This window comes from Equus przewalskii, chromosome 2 (assembly GCF_037783145.1).
Source record: "Equus przewalskii isolate Varuska chromosome 2, EquPr2, whole genome shotgun sequence".
Lineage (NCBI taxonomy): Eukaryota > Metazoa > Chordata > Mammalia > Perissodactyla > Equidae > Equus > Equus przewalskii.
In genome coordinates, this window is record NC_091832.1 from 46221769 (window position 1) to 46241549 (window position 19781).

At 54.2% G+C, this 19781-nt stretch overlaps 2 protein-coding genes across 5 annotated transcripts in view; one reads left to right on the forward strand and one right to left on the reverse strand.

Moving 5' to 3' along the window:
* Positions 1 to 1153: 1153 nt before the first annotated feature.
* Positions 1154 to 17579, reverse strand: DFFB (DNA fragmentation factor subunit beta). Of its 2 annotated transcripts, XM_008516677.2 has the most exons (7): positions 17103 to 17322; positions 15150 to 15276; positions 12363 to 12551; positions 11390 to 11469; positions 9291 to 9458; positions 7769 to 7869; positions 1154 to 2470 (listed from the first exon to the last, which is right to left on the reverse strand). In XM_008516677.2, exons 1-7 carry the CDS (start codon positions 17223 to 17225, stop codon positions 2236 to 2238), a joined length of 1023 nt encoding a protein of 340 aa, XP_008514899.1. In that variant the 5' UTR covers positions 17226 to 17322; the 3' UTR covers positions 1154 to 2235. The 2 variants fall into 2 exon arrangements, with proteins under 2 accessions (XP_008514899.1, XP_070460797.1); XM_070604696.1 differs by lacking the exons at positions 7769 to 7869; positions 17103 to 17322 and adding an exon at positions 17352 to 17579.
* The window catches only part of CEP104 (centrosomal protein 104), a 39542-nt gene continuing 37299 nt past the window's right edge, over positions 17539 to 19781 (forward strand). For 2 of the 3 annotated variants that reach the window (XM_070604493.1, XM_070604504.1), the window contains exon 1: positions 17539 to 17785. The gene's annotated coding sequence lies outside the window, so the exon portion shown is untranslated. The remainder of the gene's footprint in view (positions 17786 to 19781) is intronic. The other variant, XM_070604515.1, reaches the window with a different exon arrangement.

Sequence of the window (19781 nt, forward strand, 5' to 3'; positions counted from 1 at the left end):
CTCTGCTCACCACAGCCTTGCGACACAATAGAGCCTGGGACGCAGCCACTTGAGGCCTTGTGAAGGCCACCCACCGGGCTTTTCCTTGGAAGCCCATCACTGCCGCCAGGGCCTTCCAGCAGTGGGGGACTCGGTGCCTGGATCTCACAGGAGTTTCTTCAGCACCCACAGATCACACGACTATACACTCCCAGCTCCAAGATTTTTCTTCTTTCCTTTTGTTGAGAATGGACAGACCATAAGCCCATGTTTTGCAAAGAGGTTCAGCTACCTCCTCTAACCTGGGAGTCTGAGGGTTTGGGTAACATAACTCCTGACTGGTGACGCCTCTCGCCAATCACAGTCGCCCAGCACCCAAGCTCAGGGCCTGGAAGCAAGTGGAAAACAACAAACAATGTCACACCGGGAGAGCCTTGCAGCTCCTGCTCGAAGGCGCCTGTCTGCACAGAGCTTCGGGCAGAGCGCATTTCTGGTTTCCTGCCGTGGCGGAGATGCAACTGCAGGTTAGGAAGGGCAGGAGAAACAGGTACAGGAGCCGACAGCAGTGAAGGCGGGAAAAGCCCTAACAGAGCCAATGTCACAGAGCCCAGCGATGGGTGTGGCACCCGGAGCCCGCTGGTGGAGGGGCAGCAGCCCTGTGTGTCCCGTGGCGAGGCGGGGGCACTGTCACTCTCCTGTGTGGGAGAAGGAGCGTCCACTAGAACAACTCTACCAAGACGGCCGTCAGGAAAGGCTCTGACAAAGACGCGCCGCAGAAAGGGGACTTCCGGCCCCGGAGAGCAGGATAGCCCTTCCCCAAACTCAGTGAACGAGCTGGAGGAGCTTGGAGGCTGCCGGGCCCAGCCCAGCCCCTCACTGCACAGATGGCAGCTGCTGAGCTCTGGAGAGTTTGGCCTGGGCACGAGGGACATGGGGAGAGGATCCAGGCGTCCTGGGCGCCAGCTCGCCCTCCGCACTTCCTGATCAGACAGATAAACGCCACTTAATCAGACGGAACTTCTAAAATTCTGCATCTAGAACTGGCTCATTCTAAGGTGTTTCTATATTTCAGAGAAGAAAACGGGACGATTGGGTTAATCTTTTAAAAATCATTGACCCCTTATTTTTATCCTTATTTTTGTCATTATCAATGATTGCAAACTCTTTTGACATGCCTATTTAATAAAAATCTTTATTGCTTTTTCTGATTATACAATAAATGTAAAAATTCAAATAGTACAAAACATTGACTTTAAATTTTTTTAAATTATGAAATGCTCATTTCAAAAACTTCAAGTATTATAAAATACACAATTTATAAAATGAGTCCTTTGTAATCCACTCGGACCCCAACCTTGTCCCCCAGGATTACTGCCATTCACAGATGGTGTGTTTCCTTGCAGGCTGTCTCTGTATGCATTGTCATACATGTGACATACACTCAGAACCTTTTATAAAACCAACGGCTCCTACTCTGCCTGGTTAAGCGCTTGCCTCATGCATTTAACAGACAGCTCCCCATTTCCGTACATAAACACTTAAAACTGCTACATAGTTTTGCATTTTATAGACGTATTAGGTTGAATCATGAAATCAGTGATGTCTGACCCTTTTTAACCTACAGAAACAGCAGTTTCACATGGTTCAACAGGAGGCCCCCATCAGCCTTTCCCCACAGACAGACATTTGGAGAGTTTTCTGCTTTTGCCATTATAAAGAATGCATTAGAAATAACACAACAATGACTATCCTTGTATGTTCTTTATGGAGTACAACACTTTACCCCAAAAGGGTCACAGCTGTTTCTTGAGCATTTAGAAGAGTCCAGAGGATGGAGCTCTCCAAGGCAGATGGAAACGCAGCAGCAGAGAGCTGGCGCATAAACAACTGGTCCCTCAAGAGTGGCCAGGTTTGGCCGTGAGGCCGTTTTAGGATGGAGACGCTACAGGAGCATACACACCAGTGGTGACGTCAGAGGAGGAAAGGATTCCTGAGCACAGGGACTGTTCCCGACCCTGCCAGCTGGCACTCCCAGGACGCACAGGCGCCAGGGAGCACACCACACTGGGCCTCTGGCAGCTGGGCTCTCAGAGGTGCAGAAGACAGAGGCAGAAAGATACTGGAGTCAGAATTTGTAGAAAGATTTTTTTTTAAGTTTTCTTCCAGAGACTACTGGAGTGACCAAAATTAATTAGCACCTATTAAAATTACCCACACACTGTCAGGCCATGCGTGAGGTCAAGGTGTGTGCCCAGGTCACGGGCACTTTTTAGCAGGCCGCTTCCTCTTTGGCTTTGTCAGGGGTTTGTAGATTCTGTCTGGGTCGCAGCTGAGTTTGTGGTTGGTTTTCTTATGGCAGGCAATGTGAACTAACTTTAGATTCTCCGAGGTAAAAAGCAGGCTGTAAAAATACTCCCAGTCTATTTCTCTTCCATCTTGTTCTTTAATCGCTTCAGCCAGCGTGGGAACAATGGTGCGTTTCTTCTCTATTCTGCAAAAGAAAGTTAGAGACGGTCACTTTCTGTTGTCACAATCCCACAGCACCTGCCGAGGCATGTTTCCTATTAAGCCACAGAGCCAGTTAAATATAGTTTCTATTTGGTTGTTGTAGCTAAAACATAAAACCATGTTTGGCTGCTTACAGGAAAAGACGAGTAAAATTGTTAAGATTTCAAAAGGAACCACCTTGGAAACCCCAGAGGGAGCAGGGCGGCAAGGACACAGAGAGGCCTCATGAGCTGTCAGCAGGAGGAGCACTGGGGACATTCCTTCACGCGCTTCTCCAAGCGTCATCACTGAGTGTCGCCACGCCTGCTGGCCAGGTCTGCCTGGCAGAGCCCGATGCAAGCAACTTTCCTTCGTCTCACTTTTTAAAATTGGATTGGTGCTTATATTTTTCAATACAGAAAAGTACACAGGAAAAAATGGGAGTCAACCGTATTCCCATCACAATTACTCCCCAACAACAATTTGGCCTGCTTGCTTCCACACTTTTACCTATGTGTAGATTTACCAAAACATTGCACAATGCTATCTGAACACTTTTAAATAGAACCTTACAGTAAGGCCAAAGTCCCCTCTGACTTCCACCTTTAACCTCACTGGCCCCCCCCAGGGACAATCTCCCATGAGCACTGGTAAGTGTTCCTAGTCCTAATCTTATGCTTGTATATGCATACGTGTGACCACTCAGAACAGTTACGTGTTTTGTGTAAACTTGTTTCACATATAAACAAACAATTCAAAAAGCTGTGCAATAGCCAGTGTAAAAGCTTGTAACCTGGCAAGACGGAACTGGCAATCCCACAGCTGGAAGGGCTGGTGGCAACAGCGCGGCCCAGACTGATTCCTCTCCCCTACAGGACCGGGAAATACGCAATCAAAGGCACCTTTTTATAAAAAATACATAGATCAAAAGAAAAGAGGCGGCTTCTCAGCTGCCAGCAACAGAGAAACCAGTGCTTGATCCATGGGGCAAGCCCCCCTTCAGCTGCTCACCAGGGTTCTGGTCCTGAGAGAGGCCAGGGTGGGTGGGACTGAGACCCCTGCTCCCCTCATTACAGGGGAATAGAGAAGCTGCAGGGGAGTCCAGGACTTGGGGAGGAGGGAGGAGAAGCCACTGTCAATTACCTATTGCTCATAACCAGCCCCCCAAAACTTAGTGGTTTCTGTGGGCAGGCCTGGCAGGGCTTCTGCTGGTTTTCCTGGCCTAATGATGCGGCTGCACTCTGCTGGACGGTTGGCTGGGGGCTGGCCCTTCTCCATGGGGTCTTTTGTCCTCAAGGAGGCCAGGTCAGGCTCCCTCATGTGGTGATGGCAGCATTCAAAGAGGACAAGCTCCTCTGTGCAAGCACTTATCAGGCCCCCATCTGTGTCCCCCATGTGTGTCCAGTCTGCTGGAGTCCCACGGCGAAACTGATTCAGTGTTGGGAGTGGGGCGCAGGGAACACACAAGGCAAGGACACCAGGAGGTGTGACTCACGGGGAACTGTTAGTGTAACCGGCTTCCACAGTCACCGGAAAACCAGGACCCTCGGCCCACCTCTCACACAGGCGCACAGAGCAACTGTACGTCACCACGCGGTATGGGAGCCACAAGCAAGAAATTACATGCAGTTGTTTCGGAACCACTGAAAGCCCTGGGCTTCTGGCAGAAACAAATGCAAGCCGCTCTGTAGGGATACTCTGAGAAGCCAGCGCACGAAGGATGTCTACAGAAAACACAGTTCCCACTGAGGATGAACTCCAACTCCAGACACACAAACAGCATAAGGAACAGACTGCAATGGGCAGGAGAGGCGCAGCCAACGGCAGTACCCCCAAGAGCCACAGGCTAGAAGCATCTGAAGGAGACCACCAAGAGGTCAGGGAACATCCCCGAGACCTCCCCCACTTCTGACACCATCTGTAACTGGCTCCCAAGACCACCCTCAGGTTCAATAATTTGTTAAAAGGACTCAGAAGCCCCTGAAAGCTGTTATACTCATGGTTATGGCTTAATCACAAGGTAAGGATGCAGATTAAAATCATCCAAGGGAAGGGAGGCACAGAGCAGAGCCTAGGAAAGGTCTGGCAGCTTCCAGTGAGGCGAGGACAGTGCTAACTCCTCCCGGCAGCAGTGGTGACCACATGTGGAGTATCACCAGCCAGGGATGCTCCCCCAAGCCTCAGTGTCCAGAGTCTTCTCTGACTCTGTCACATGGGCATGGCTGACCACCCAAGTGGCTGACCTCATCTCCAGCCCTCCCAGAGGTCAAGTTGAAACAGGCAGCCCAAAGCCCCCACCCTAACCACACTGTTAGCCTGTCCAGGGACCCATGGCCCCAGGTGAACAATGACACCAACAGGCAGGAGACTCCAAGGGCTGGGGTGTGACTTCCCAGGGGTCGGGGACAAAGGCCAGACCTCTCTTTGGGCAGTTACGTTCTTCACGCACAACCACAAAATAAATATGCTTAAAATGAATGATTAAAGTGACTTAAAAGACTGGTGTGGGGCCTGGGCCTTGCTTACTCAGCAGAAACCCTCAGGCCCATTGCAACTGTGTGTCCTTCTGGTTCCCCTCTGGGCAGGCAGTCCAGCTACCGGGCTTTGTAACCATCTGGGCCTGGCCAGCCCGGATCCTCCTTTATCCCACAAGAACATCATGTCTTACGGGGACACAGAGCCCCTCCATGTGAGCTTCTGTTCCTGGGACCGCTGGTCGTACCAAGGACAGCCCTCTGGCAAGCATGCAGCCTTTGTTCCTGTGCCTACTTAAGCAAGCTTCTCTCAGGGGGCAGATGCGGGTGCACACTTCCGTCCAGCCAGCCGCCACTGGACACTCCCTGTAAGTCAGTCCCAATAAACCTATATGTCTCGTTCGCAGTCTCCGGGTCGTTTCTTTGGTCTCTCGGCATGATACCCCGCCATCCTAGCCCAGCTGGGCTTGTGGCAGAACAACTGGTATGAAAAGGCTTGTTTTAAAAAGAACCCACTTCCAGGCAGGAAATACGTCCTCAACGGGCAGAGTGAATGCATTGGAGGTGAAGAGAGAATCAGTGCACTGAGCCACACAGGACGTGCACAGTCAGCTCAGGCTGCCGAAACAAAACGCCCCCGACAGGCCGGCTTAAACAACAAGAATTTCCCCACAGTTCTGGAGGCTGGCAGTCTGAGGCCAGGGAGCCAGCAGGGGTGGGTTCCCGTGAGGGCCCTCCTCCTGGCTCCCGGGCGGCCGCCTTCTCACGTGTCCTCACATGGCAGAGAGAGAGCTCTCTTCCTCTTCTTAGAAGACTACCATCCTGTGGGATCAGGGCCCCACCCTTATGACCTCATGTAACCTTAGTCTCCTCTTGAAGGTCCCATCCCCAGATATGGTCACATCAGGGATTAGGGTGTCAACATGTGAATTCTGGGGACACAGTTCAGTGCATGGCAGGAAGTCAGCAGCAACATAGCAGCAGAGCTGGAAACATGACAGAGCAGGCACAGCACACGGGGACAGAACCAGAAGGTCCAGCACCCGGCCGGCGAGAGTTCCAGAGAAACTGAATGGGGGAATCAGGAAAGCAATACTAATAAATGCTGAAGAATTTTCCAAAATTAAAGAAGAACGTGTCTTCAGAACAAAGAATACACATCCCAGTCAGAATTTAAAATAAAGACCTACACCTAGATACATCATGTTCAAAGAGAAAGGGAAAATCTAAAACTGCCATAAAAAAGGCAGAGATCAGACTGACAGCAGGCTTCTCGAGCACAGAAGACACTGGAGTCACGTCTGGGAAGCTCTGAAGGTAGGACACCTGTCGACCCAGAATCACTTCAGTAAACGGTCGCTCAGCGAGGCCGTGGACCCCTCACACCCTCATGAGAGAAATGCTGAAGGCAGCACGTTGTACGTGAGAAGGGAAACCAGACGTGAGATGCAGGCAGACACGGGTCAACATGTTGCTGAATATACCTGAGCATTGACCACGAAACACACAAGCATTTTGTTCAGGGTACCAATCAGCCGGGCAGCCAACAGTCCATGTGACACCGTGCAGGACGGGGAGTGAGGACAACGATGCCACCTCCAGACGCTGTCCACGTCTAGGCACCCCACTCAGGGGACAGAACCTACGTGCCTACATATGGAAATGGATGTTAAAATTGGAGTCAAGAAGTGAAGCACTCTGCACTGGTGAAATGAATGTTGCAAAGCTACAAACGCACCAGTGTCGCCCAGCGTGGTGTGGAAAAGCACAGCGGGCGAGGCTCCGTGAAGTGTATTTTAAACACAAACGCATATGGGAAAGGTGCATAAACAGGTATCAGAAGGACACACACATCTCAGGACAGCGGTCCCTGAGGGTGGGGAGGGGCTAACTACAGACAGGTGAAAGGGGGCCTCAACTGTAGCCAGCCATTTTAGGGGCATCTGAAGATCTTTCTTCAGAAAGCGGGGCAAGGATACAATTACAGTCGTGTGTCACTTAACGACGGGGATGCGTTCTGAGAAACGCACTGTTAGGCGATTTTGTCACTGTGCAAACATCACAGAATGCCCTCACACAAACTGAGATGTAGAGCCTGCCACACACCTAGGCTCTATGGCACTGATCTTGTGGGACCAGCACCATACATATAGTCCATCGCTGACCCAGATGTCATTGTGTGGCACATGACTGTCTATTCAAGGAAAGCGTCTCAGTTACAATAATAAAATTTTCCATTTCTGCCCTTTTTATAGAATGAGCTAGTATAGTTATAAAAACAATCCTGCTGGCCAAGACCTTAGCTCATCCTGGTTCAAGCAGGAGCTGCCCTACACATTCCAGCAGCCGAGAGTTTCTGCTCTCTGAGCACAGCCTGGTTGAGACAGGAGATGCCCTCACGGTGCAGTACCCGTGACAGCCGCTTACTGGGCCCTGCAAGGCCCCTCCTCCCACAGCCCTGCGAAGCAGGCATGCAGACCACCAACTCCATCCACAGGTGGGAGCTGGAGGTGAGAGAGGGGACACTCGCAAGGTCACACAGATGTGGACGGAGATCTGGGCCAGCTCCTGTCAGAGCCCACCGGCCACTGGATGACACCCCATCATGCGGGTTAGGGGCAGATGCACAGTGTGCGCCCAGCAGCCCCTAACACCCTGCCCACCCATGACACCTTTGGGTCCGTAACCCACGAGCTCAGCACGTGAACACAAGGGAGCCGGCGAGCCAGGGGCACCGCGGCAGGGACAGCCTCCAGTGGGCGCTCTTTGGGTTAGTGAACGTGGTTCTCCAGGATGAAGACTCCTGACGCTGCGGAACGCGCACTCACACGTGGTCCAGGTTCCAGGTGCTGAAGAGGACCCGGCTCTCCCTGTTGCTGTAGGGGTTGATGGAGTGCTTAGACACACAGTCGTCCACGTCAAAAGGACCCTGGGCCAAAACGGAACAAGGTGAAGGCCACGAGTGACTTCTGAGCCGCCAGTCTCACAGCCAGCTGGAGGATTTGCTGAAGAAGGAGGCCCAGCTAGGAGGGGGTCAGTCCCTGATAAATGGCCTCCTGTTTGGGGCGATTAGGAATTCTACCTTTGGAGGGGCATCCCTCGTTATCCTAGCATGACATTCTGCATTTGCAAAGGGGACAAGTTCGTTCTCCATTGTTAGGAACACCAGCTTCCTTTACTGTGTGCCTCTGTGTGTGTCTCCACACCCAGACAAACCCATTGTCTCCAGCCATCCTCATGGAAACGGAGGCCCACACCAGTGGGGGCGGGGCCAGGACCCACACGCTGGCTGTTCCCTTCCTGTCTGCTCCACATGGCTTCCCCACATTTCCCCATCATCCCAACACAGACTGGCCAGCGGAGAGGCTCAAACAGAGTCTGGGTGCCCTGCTGAAGGTGCCCTGAGAACTGGCCATTCAGCACGCTCAGCCACTTGTTCACAGACACGTGTCCAATGTGGGCTGCGGGCCATGGCCCCACCCACCACCTACCTGCCAGTCACCCCACAGAGTGCACTGCCTCCCACCTCTGTGCCAGGGCCCACCCAGTCCCCTCACAGGGACTACCCACTCACCCCGACTCCCACATATCCGTCAACTCCGCCCTAAAGCGTCACCTCCCCACTGAAGCCCCAACTCCACTCCACCCAAGAGGACTGGCCCATCCGCCGGGGGCCTTCACAGCCTCCCTGCACGAAGCCCACTGCCCTCACTGGCACACGCCTTTGACCTAGAGCCTCCCAAGGTCAGGGCGAGGTCAGTCATCTTTGTCCCCCTCGCTGTGCCTGGCTCCGGGAACACCCACTGAGAGCAGGTGAGCTCATTTGAAGTCCACACTGAAGCCGCTGGAAAGAAGTGTTTTGATGGTCAGAGCGCATCACCCATGGGAAGAACTGCCAGGGCAGAAGCACGAGGAGCCTGTCTGTGGGCGGGGGGCCATGCCTGCCCTGGATCCTGCTCCGCAACCTCTCAGTGGCGCTATGAAGACCACCAGCGCGGGAGGGGATTTTACTGGAGATGCAATTTGCAGCTTGTAAATGGCAAGAGGCCCCACTTCAGGTGCTCTCCACAGCCCAGGGGGCCGAGCACTCGCCAAAGCCCCGATGTCATCAGCACCGAAGGCTAGACCAACCTGGCAATCACAGCAGTGAAACCGGGGGAGGCGGCAAGAAGGAGGTGTGGGCTGCCTGTCCTCACAAAGGTCACTTGAACGTGAGCTGTTCCCCAGAGGGCTGCCCCTCATGAGGCCTTGCCCAGGCAGGCCAAGGAGGACTGTCCTCGCCTACCTCGCCACGGGAGGGCTGGCTCAGCAGGCACCAGGTGGCCCCAGGATAAACAGCACGCAGCTCACCTGGCAGGAGAACCAGCCTTCCGGCGTGCAGAGCCGGCTTGCCTTAGCTCCTCTGTCGAAGTAGCTGCCATTGTAACTCATAGCCCTGAGCCTCCGGGACATGGCCTCGACGATCTGCACATACTCCTCCTGAGCCTCGGCGCCGACCAGGGAGGAGTAAGCGCCCACCTTCAAGAAACCAAGGGACATCGCTGAACACTGGTGCACCATGCCTGAAACCCACCGTCGGCTCCCATCCATTCACACCACGGCCCTCAGAGACCCTGGCGCCTGAGGGCCCGGCACCGCCCTGCAGTCAGAGGCTCTGAGTTCACACACACCATGGCTGCCCAACCCTGCAAAATTTCTCTGGGCCCATGAGACGGAGCTTGGGTCACAGTTGGGCAGAGAACACGCTCAAACTTTGGGCAGCCTGGCCACCCCGGCTCCCTGGCACTCGTCAGTGCTGCCTGGGAAGAAACTCGAGGAGCAGCCCCTGCGTCACCATCGCCCACCCCGCCTCCCACACTGCCCACTCAAATGCAGGTGGAGACTCGCACGCTGGGTGCACCCAAGCCTGTGCTGAGCACCAGGCAGAGGCCAGGAGACCACTGTCCCCTCCCTGATGAGCTCCTGGGAGCGACAGGACAGCAGGCATGTTAACACAGTACAGAGGGTTGGCACCGGCCTGGAGACGGGCCGGGTTGGCCAGTGCGGGAAGCACGCTCTCGGCACCAGCAGGAGGTGGAGCGAGCGGGGCTGGACCAGGGCGGCCACGGTCAGACAGTGACAGGGGCAGCGACAGGGAGCTGGGCTGGGACACAGGGCCGCAGACACCCACTCCTGAGGCTTCCTTCTGCGTCACAGGATCTCAATGGAGCACTAGCTCTGGGCGGTTTTCTACCACAAACATTAAAATTTAGTCCAAGACACGTGCCTGGGTGTGGAGAGTCAGGCATGGGGGTGAGAGCCATCTACAAGGTTAGGGGGCAAGACAGCCTCAGGACTGACTTCCGACCACTGAGCTTAGGGGCAGCAGTGCTGTTAAAACAGACAAAGCCCCACCGGCTCGGTGGGAGGCGCCTGGCCCCCAGCCGGCCACAGTGGGCCCGGCTCAGAGGGCAGAAACAGCGGCAGTAGACATGCAGCCTCGGCTCTTGGAGCCAGCACATTCTGAGGAACCGACGTGTGTGTGTGTGTGTGTGTGTGTGTGTGTGTGTGTGTCTGTGTGTGTCTGTGTGTGCGTGTATTTATCTTAAAGAGGTCAGGGCCCAGAACCCCTTCTTGAAGCTGCCCCAAAATGCACCCCTCCTCTATCTGTCCTACTGTAACAGGCCTGAAAGGAGCTGCACCGAACCCAGACTCATGAAAAAGTGCAGGCTCCCCGCAGCCAGACTGTCCCCCAGACAGGACCGCGTTCCCTTGTCCCCAGCAGGCCCGGCTCCCCGCGGCATCCTCTCCCCTGCACTTCACCTGTCAGCTAGGTCTGCTCCTTGTGGAAAGGGAAGTGGAACAGAGACCACATCGGGCCCTGGACCCAAGGACTCATTTCTTCTTGGAGGTGCAACGCTGTTTCCACTGGGAGCGTCTCAGCTTTACATGTACATCAGCCTACTTCTCACGCCTCCCGGAGGAGAAAGCGCACAGAGTCGGAGCTCCGACCCACAACTGCTCAGGGCCCTTCCAGCTCTTGTCAGAGCTCACACAACCGTACTTTGCCACAGAGAGAAAAGCGAGAAGCAGCTGTCTGCTGTGTGGCATCCGTCAGAGCTAACGGGGGACAAAGAGATGTTTCTTTGGGATAAGTTCACGTCAAAAGTGAAGCACCTGATACAGGAAGACACTCCGAAGTGAGCTCTATTCGGAACCCAGAGGGAAAATTACATGCAAAATGGAGGGCGTACGAAAGCTGCTCTGGCTCAGGCACGGCAGCCCAAGCCAAAGGGCAGCAGCTGGGGACAGATCCCAGCACCACGCTCGGAGGAGAGGGGAGGCAGGTGCTAACTGTGCCAGAGGGCCCATGAAGCGGCGTGCCCACGCCCACCTGGGGACCGCAGCTTCCTGACAGCAGAGCTGGCTTCCTACACCGCCCGGCGCACCTGCCACAAACGTGGACCCACCTCTCTCAGGTAGCCCCGGATCCGGCTCTCGCAGCTGTATCTCAGATAGCTGGACTTACTCCTAAACCGGGACTCCAAACCTGCCAGGAAGAAGAGAAGAGCCCTGGAGCCCATGTCTGTCCTCTCCCGGGCGGGTCGAACCGCTTCGGCTGAGAAATACCCTGGAGGGCTGTGCACAGTCTCTGGTTTCGTGTGTTTGGGGAGGGTTCTTTGTTTCACCAGCATGGAGCATCTCAAACACCACTGAGGGGCTTCTGCATGTGGCACCTCAAGCCTCCCTCTTCTAAGAGGGCTGCAGACTCTCAGGGTTGCTTCCACTGGCTCAAAAAGCCAGTCCAAAAGGTGGAAGCGACCCAAGTGTCCATGGATGGATGAACGGATAAAGAAGATGTCATCCCCCATACACTGGAATATTACTCAGCCTTAAAAAGGAAGGAAATTCTGACACAAAGTACAACACGAATGGACCTTGAGAACATCATGCTGAGTGAAATCAGCCCGTCACAGCAGGACAGATACTGAATGGTTCCACCCATCCGACATCCCCAGAGGAGTCAAAGTCACAGAGACAGAAAGTGAATGGTGGGTGCCAGGGGCTGGGGGAGGGGGCGTTGGTGTTCAATGGGCAGAGCTTCAGTGTGGAGATGAACACATTCTATGCTGGGACAGTGGTGACGGCTGCACAACAACGTGAATGTGCCCAACACTAGTGAACAGTACACTTAAAATGGTTAAAATAGTAAGTTTTGTGTTATGTATACTTTTCCACAATTAAAAAATAAACAGAAGTAAATGGCCAGTCCCAGGGCTGCCCGGACTCTGGCCAGCCATGAGCAGAGGAGCCAGGCAAGCCCCTTGCTGGGGAGCCCCTCACTCCGGGAACTGGAACAGAACCCGGGTCCTCCAGGCGAGTCCGGCCGGAGGAAGCCCTCCCACTCCCAGCTCCCTCCCAGACCTCGAACCCACAAGGTACCTTCGAACCACGGCGGGTCCTCGGCCCGGGTCTCAGCCGCGATGTTCTCACTGACAGTGTGCAGCAGGTCGACCAGAAGCTTCTGCCGCAGCGGGGCCAGCTCGCCAGAGAGCAGTTGCCGGGCGGCCTGGATGAGGCCCTCGTGCGGCTTGTGGAACACGCTGAGGAAGTGACTGATGTCACTCACATCTGCCACCAGAAGGGGGACAAAGGGAAAAGCCAGGAGTCCTTGGAGCACTGCGTAGGAAGACACATGCCACCCAGCCAGGGAAGGGCTGTCCCCACGTCACCCACCTCATCACCTGGGGACCACCACACCTCAAGGAAGTCCCAGGCCCCAGACCCTGTCGTGACACCAACCAGCCCATTCCTCTGGGCCTCGGGCCTGGCCGCCCTCCCACAGGGCGGTGTGAGAACCATGGGGAGGTACGGGACACACTTTAGCAAATGAAAGCACCCTCCAAAAGGCTGCCCTTCCTCCTGGCTTCTCCCTCACAAACAAAAGCACCGCATTTTTGGGCCTCCTCTCCAGGCCTTCCATCACTGCACTGCTCTCTCCTGGAGCCGATCTACACGCCCCAGGCAGCGGCCCTCCAAGCAAGCACTCAGTGTCACGTGGAGCCAGTCGGCCGGGCCCTCACGGCCTCACACAGAAGCAGCAGTGCACACGGGGTCGGCCGGGCCCTAACGGCCCTCACAGAGAAGCAGCAGTGCACACGGGGTCGGCCAGGCCCTAATGGCCCTCGCACAGAGGGCAGCAGTGCACACATGCACTGTGCACCATGGCCGCGGTCACCCAGGACACAAGGGTGTTCAGTACTCAGGAATCACTCCGTGTAATGCGCCCTTAACAGGCTAAAGAAGAAAAGTTGCATCATCCTTGCAATTGATGTAGAAAACAGAGGAGAAAACCTTCGGGACCTTGGGCTCGATGAAGCATTCTCAGACTTAACTCCAAAAGCAGAAGCATGAGACAAAACAAGCGGACAAGCTGGGCTTCACCAAAGTTAAAAACGTTTGTTCTGTGAAAGATCCTGTCAGGAGAATGAAAAGACAAGCTACAGAGAAGGAGAGCACGTCTGCCAACCACCTCTCTGGTGAGACTCATATCCAGAATATTAGAAAAGACTCAAAACTCAACAGTAAAAAAATCCAATCAGAAAATGACATGAACATAACAAAAGACATGAACAGACATTTCACCTAAGAGGATATACAGATGCAAGTGATCACAGGAAAAGATGCTCGCCACCAATAGCCGTTAGGGAAATGCAAATTAAGACCACAATGAGACATTACGGCACACCCAGCTGAACAGCTACAATAGAAACAGCAACAACGCCAACAGCTGGAGAGGCTGCATCTTGCATACATCCACAGCGGAAATGTAAAACGGTACAGCCGCTCTGGAAAAGAGCGTGGCAGTTTCTTTTCTTTTTCTTTTTCTTTTTAACAACTTTATTGAGATTTAATTTCCATTCCTTACAATTCACCCATTTAAAATGTACAACTCAACAGTTTTTAGTTATTCACAGAGTTGTGCAACCATCTCCACATTCAATTTTAGAGCATTCCATCACCTCAAAAAGGTACCTCGTATCCTTCAGCAATCCTCCTCCCCCTCCATCCCCCAAACAGCCACTAATCTACTTTCTGTCTCTACAGACTTCTCTGTTCTGGACACTTCACATGGATGGAACCATATTCTAAGTGGCCTCTTGTGACTGGCTTCTTTCACTGAGCATGATGTTTTGTAGGGTCATCATGTTGTAGCGTGGGTCAGGACTTCATTCCTTTTCATGGTCAAATAATACTCTGCTGTAGAATACACTATATTTTGTTTATCCATTTGTCCATCAATGGACATGTGGATTGTTTCCACCTTTTGGCCATTATGAATAAAGCTGCTATGAACATTCCGGTAAAAGCTTTTATGCGGACATGTGTTTTCATTTCTCTTGGGTATATACCTAGGAGTGGAATTGATACTGGCCCTGACATCAGTTCCCCTACATTAAACCCAGCATATATGGGGTTAAAACCAAAGCACTCATTCCTTGCTTACTCCCTGGCTTCCCGGCTCCAGAATCCACTATCCATGGAGACAGACAACCAAGAACAGCCACCAGGATTCCCTTATCACCCTCCTCTCCGTAAGCAGCCTTACAAGGCTGAACACAGGCTCGGGGGAAAGCTCAGAACAGCAAGGCCACAGATACCCCCCACCCCGACCGTGCCCCGCATGCAAAAACATTCCTTGCAACCTTTAAAACACCTTGCTTCCCATCTTTCAGGGAGATGAGAAGAGATGAGACAAAACGAGTTTGAGGGCTCACTCTCGTCTGTCTCCTGGCTGACATCATCCAAAATAAAACCCTTTCTTTGCCGTCAGTTTGGCGTGTCAGTTATCATTTGGCACCTCTTGTGTGGCGGGTAGGGAACCTATGTTCGTAGGCGGTAACAGAATGTCTGGGTCACATGGTGATTCTGTTTAATAGTTTAAAGGACCGCCAGAGTGTTTTCCACGGTGGCTGCACCATTTTGTGTGAGGGTTCCAATTCCTCTGCCTCCTCACCAGCACCTGTTATCATTCTAGTGGGTATGAAGTGGTATCTCACTGTGGCTTTGATTTGCATTCCCTGATGACTAATGACATCAAGCACCTTTTCACGTGCTTATTGACCATTTCTATATCTTCCTTAGAGAAACATCTATCAGATCCTTTGCCTCAGCATCTCCATAGCCCCACCTGCTTCCCCTCCAATCTCCAAGGTCTCTACCACTTACAGCCCTGCCAAGTCTGGCCCTTGGTGAGAAGCACAAGCTCCGAGTTGTCAGGAACGCTCCAGAAGTAATCTCCAGTCAGCTCCGTGCCATCTTCATAGAGGCAGAGGCGGGAGCCAGCAATAGGGAGCTGGGGAGAGAGGGGAGAGCAGGGCAGGACACTTACAAGGGTGGTCTCAGGTGGGCCACCCTCGGAGCAGAAACATGAGGTCTATTCATCTGCAATCCTCACAAAGAACAAGAATGAACTATGTTTTAAAGAATCATGCTCTGCATGCTACAGCAGGACGAACACCTGAGACAAGCACTCAGTGTCTAAAGAATCAGTGTGTCGAAATGACGGCACCCACTGTAGGGCATTCTAAATATGAAAAGTCACATAAAAATACATATACATTGGTGACTGCTTTTGGGGATTCACCACATGGACCTTTTCAAGATGAGCTCCTCAAGGGCGCTTAAAACAGAAGCCTGTTTCTGAAAATGATGCATGCCTGCTTCCACTAAGCCTGTAAATACATCCCATCAATGAGGCCCCTCGTCAGGACACCCCCGCTTAAGGCCCTCGTTTTTTCCTGGGCACTGATCAATCAAGGAGAACATCTTACTGCAAATGACTTATTGCTTCTGTCTACAGAAGTGTGACCAGCACACAGTACCGTTAGTTTGCTGAGGTTTGGTTCTCTGTTGCTTGACACTGATCAGTTTCATGAATTTTTATAGCACCTCCTCCACCCACTACCCCACACATGTACACACTCACAACCCCAGCACAGGTCTAAGACCAGTCAAGGAAACTAATACAATATGAACAAGAATGATGGCTGAAATCCCTAGGACATTAGTGCTGGAAGGGCCTTTAGAGGCCTCTGAGCCTAACCCCTTCATTTCACACAAGGAGAAACTGAGGCACACAGAGGCCAAGCGGCTGTGTTCGGCAGCACACAGCGAGTTATCAGATGTGCACTAGAACCAGGTTCCTGAATGTCAGGCCAGAGCTGTCACGTCCCGCAGGGTCAGAAGAGGGAGGTGTTCCAGATGCCCTCCACAGTCCCCCTCCCTCTGAATGGGGCTGAGGAGCTGGAGGAAGAAGTTAGGGACTCAAGGGGTCAGGCCCACTGCCTGCTGGTAGCACACGAAATGGGGATTTATCCCCTGGAGCTCAGACATCTCCCACACCCTCCGGCTTTGAAGTGGAAAAGCAGCACCTCTGACTCTCCCAAATTTCTCCCAAGCAGATCAGCACCCGAACACTAGGGCCGAGACTTCACTAAAGCTGCTTGCCGAGATGTGGCACCTCCGGGTGCACGAGGCAGCACTGGAAGCCCGAGGAGGACCCAAATTCCGCCCACTCGCAGCAGCTCTATGCACACTCAGAGGTTCTGCTAAGATCCCGGGGACCAGCTTTGGGCTTTGAGCTTAGCTAGTCCTGGGTTTCAACGCTGGCCCCTTACTCCATAGCTACGGCAGGTTACTTAGTGGCTCCGAGCCTCAGTTTCCTCCTCTGTGGAATGAGGGCCTTTCACCGATTCACTGGATTTTGTCATGGACTCCGTGACAACCCACGTGAAGAGTGAGAGGGTACCCGCCTAGAGTTCTGCTACGTGGTGGGGAGGGCGTCAACTGTGGTCGTGCTCGGGTTCTCCGCCTGCGGGAGCGACGTGGACAGTCCCCCCTTCCAGGACGTGTCAGGACTCGGTGACACACTGTGCGCTCGGCGCGGCCAGAGCTCCACCAGTCCCGGTGGCAAAAGATGAACGGTCAGCACTGTCCCATCCAACCCAGCACACTCTGGGCAAGCTGGCACAACGCCCTCGCCCCTGTCCGGGCCCGCGGCACCTGCGAGTGGAGGCAACCAGTCCCCTGCCCCCCGGCAGCACCCAGCCCTCCGGCCCAGCGCCGGCACCTGCAAGTGGAGGCACCCAGCCCCCGGCCCAGCCCCCGCCCCGCGGGCACCTGCAGGTGGAGGCACCCCTTCCGCAGCACCTCCTCGCAGCTCCTGCCCGCCACCCCAAACTTGCTCTGGCTGTGCAGGGCCCGCAGCTTGAACGTCTTGGGCTTCCGGAACACCGCAAACATACTCAGGGCCTCACCCTGGCCCCTGGCGTCTGCGCGGGGTAGGCTCTGCTGAGGTGACGAAGGCCGCGCGCCGTCCCCGGAAACTACATTACCCAGAAGGCACGAGAGAGGAAGGCGCGATCTCACCTTGTGCGCATGTGCAGTCACCGAAAGCGCCGGTACCAAGGTGGCCAGGGAAGCGGAGGCTCGACCTCGTCCTGTGAGCAGGCGCCGTCCTCCTGAAACTCCATTACCCAGAAAGCCCGGGGAAGCGAAGGCGGGGGTGGGGGGGGCCCCTATCTTGTGCGCATGCGCAGCGCAACGGGGTGGGGTCGCGCACGCGCGATGTCCTGGCCCGGCCGGCCTGGTTGTCATGAGAGCGGCGGCCGCAGCCCGGGTGATGAACGCTGGCGGCCGCGGCTTCTCCTCTGCTGCCGGCGCCGCTGCGGCTCGCGGGTGCGGGCCGGCCCGGGGCGGCGGAGGAGGTGCCACCTGAGCTCCGCCGACGGCGTGGCGCTACCGAGGGGCGGCGGAGGGGGTCGTGCGGGCGGAGGTCCGGGCGAGGCCTGCGGTCCTGACAGGTACCCCAAGCTGGCCGGGAGCGCGGGCGCGGGCGCGGGCCGGGGCACAGGCCCGGGCGGGCTTGAGGCCCAGGCCTCGCGGGTGTGGGCCGGACCTGCTGTCCGGAGGGCCGGCGGGGCGGGGTCCGGAGCGCCGGGCCGGGTGGGCGCTCCTGCGCTCTGCGTCACCGCCCCGGGCCCGCCCCTGGTGCGCCCCGCTCGGTTCCTGGATTTAGCGTCGGAGCCGCTTCTCGGATCCCCCCTACTCTGGACGCTCAGCTGCGGTGACCCAGGGCTCCAAGACTGACCAAAATGCGGGAAGAAGGTGGCTCTGCCCTAGGCGGCTTCCGTCTTGATCCCCCCTTTTTTTTTTTTTTTTGGTACTCTTAAATTTCAGATATTCTGGGATTTCAATCCTTAAAATTACTTGACCAAAAATCATTTAATTGTGTAACATTTACGTTTCTTAGAAAGAAAAGTGGAAACAAGTTTTGTCTCCTAGTCTTGTAGCAAAATGTTTGAAAGTTGCTAAATTGTTTCAGTTTAATGCATAGATGTCGGTACCCCTGATACGTATTGACAGGTACTTTCTAGAAGGAGCTCCGGAGTTAGCTTCTTCCGTGCCGGGACCAGTAGGTGCAGTAAGGGAGCCGTGGGGAGGGAGCGGCTGCTGCTTGGGAAGAAATGCCATCTGGGGACGAGGACCGCTCCTGTGCACCAGGACAGTTGGGGCCCCGCGTGCTACTGAGCACCCAGCAGAGCTTTGGTTCTTCTCAAAATGTTAAGGGTGATTTTTATAGAGCCTAAGAATAGCACCCTTTAGTGACACCCCCAAGTATCTCTTGCAACACTTGAAGGTTTTACACAGAGGACCCCAGGGTGCAAGGGGGAAGGGCTTTAGATGGGCATGGCTAGAAAGGAATCCTTTTCCAATCCTGAAACTGAGGTAACAACGTTGCCACTACAGTGCCCAGGCATTTCTCCCACCTGGTTCGTAAATGCCAGCACTTTGTTTTGGATTTATTGAAACAACATAGTATAGTGGACACACCTCTGTTTCAACTTAAGAGGCCCTATGTTTAAATCTTAGCGTGTAGCAGAGTACTGGTCAAGGTCAGGCTCTGGAACCTGACCACGGCACGTGACCGGCTGAGAACAAACCCTGCCTGCAGGGCTTACTAGCTGAATGACCCTGGACACCGGCCTCTGGGTGCCTCAGTTTCCTCCTCTCAAAGTTGGGGTGACGAAACTTACATCAGAGTTGTTAGGAAGGTATCAGTCTGTGTCAAGTGCTGAGGACAGTCCCTCACCCGCTGAGTGCTCTGCGGGAAGTGTCCGTCTGCCGGTGAAGGGCTGTGTGAAGGAGTCAGTCTATACACATGTGGGTAATACGAGTAGTATTCCGCATTTTAAGATAGATAATCACATTCAGTTGAAACTATTTAATAGACACCTACTATTTTCATGGTGGCACAGGAAGTAACAGCCCCTGCTCCTAAAGATCAAAGGATTTGGTGCATTCAGAGCAGAGGGATAGACTTTAGAATTCAGAACAAGAAGTGAGGCTCAGAACCACAAGTTGGGTCAGGACACGGAGTCAGCCCTTTGGCCCTGGACAGGGAGCCCATCAAGGGTTCCTGAGCTAGGGCATAGATGGTGGTGAGCTGGCTGGGCATAAGGAGGGTGTGTCAGCAGGAGCACAGGGCGAGTGGGCAGGGGCAGCGCTGCAGGTGGGGAGACCTGGCCGTGGTTACTGTTGTCTAAAGACAGTGAGATAGAGAAAAAGAGAGACAGAGGAAGAAGAATTGCCGTTCCAAAGGCAGGACCAATGAGACTTCCCACTCGATGCATTGGGAGGGGGAGGTGGAGATGCAGAAGTAGATGGCGGGTGGAGAGGGCGGGTGCCGGGAGGAATCCCCTTCCTGCCCGGGGTGCTGGGAGCGAGGGTGGGGCTGTGCAGCGCACCGTGGCTTAAATCACACTTGTCCATTTTTTATGCCTGCTTTTCCTGGTTTTC

What these genes read in the sequence shown, in the direction of transcription:
- DFFB (XM_008516677.2), bottom strand. Translation starts at nt 17,225, where the DNA reads ATGTTTGCGGTGTTCCGGAAGCCCAAGACGTTCAAGCTGCGGGCCCTG. An exon ending in AGGGGTGCCTCCACCTGCAG is followed by an intron (nt 15,277 to 17,102) that starts GTGCCCGCGGGG and finishes CTCTCTCCCCAG; the next exon opens with CTCCCTATTGCTGGCTCCCG. An exon ending in GGGCCAGACTTGGCAGGGCT is followed by an intron (nt 12,552 to 15,149) that starts GTAAGTGGTAGA and finishes TTCTGGTGGCAG; the next exon opens with ATGTGAGTGACATCAGTCAC.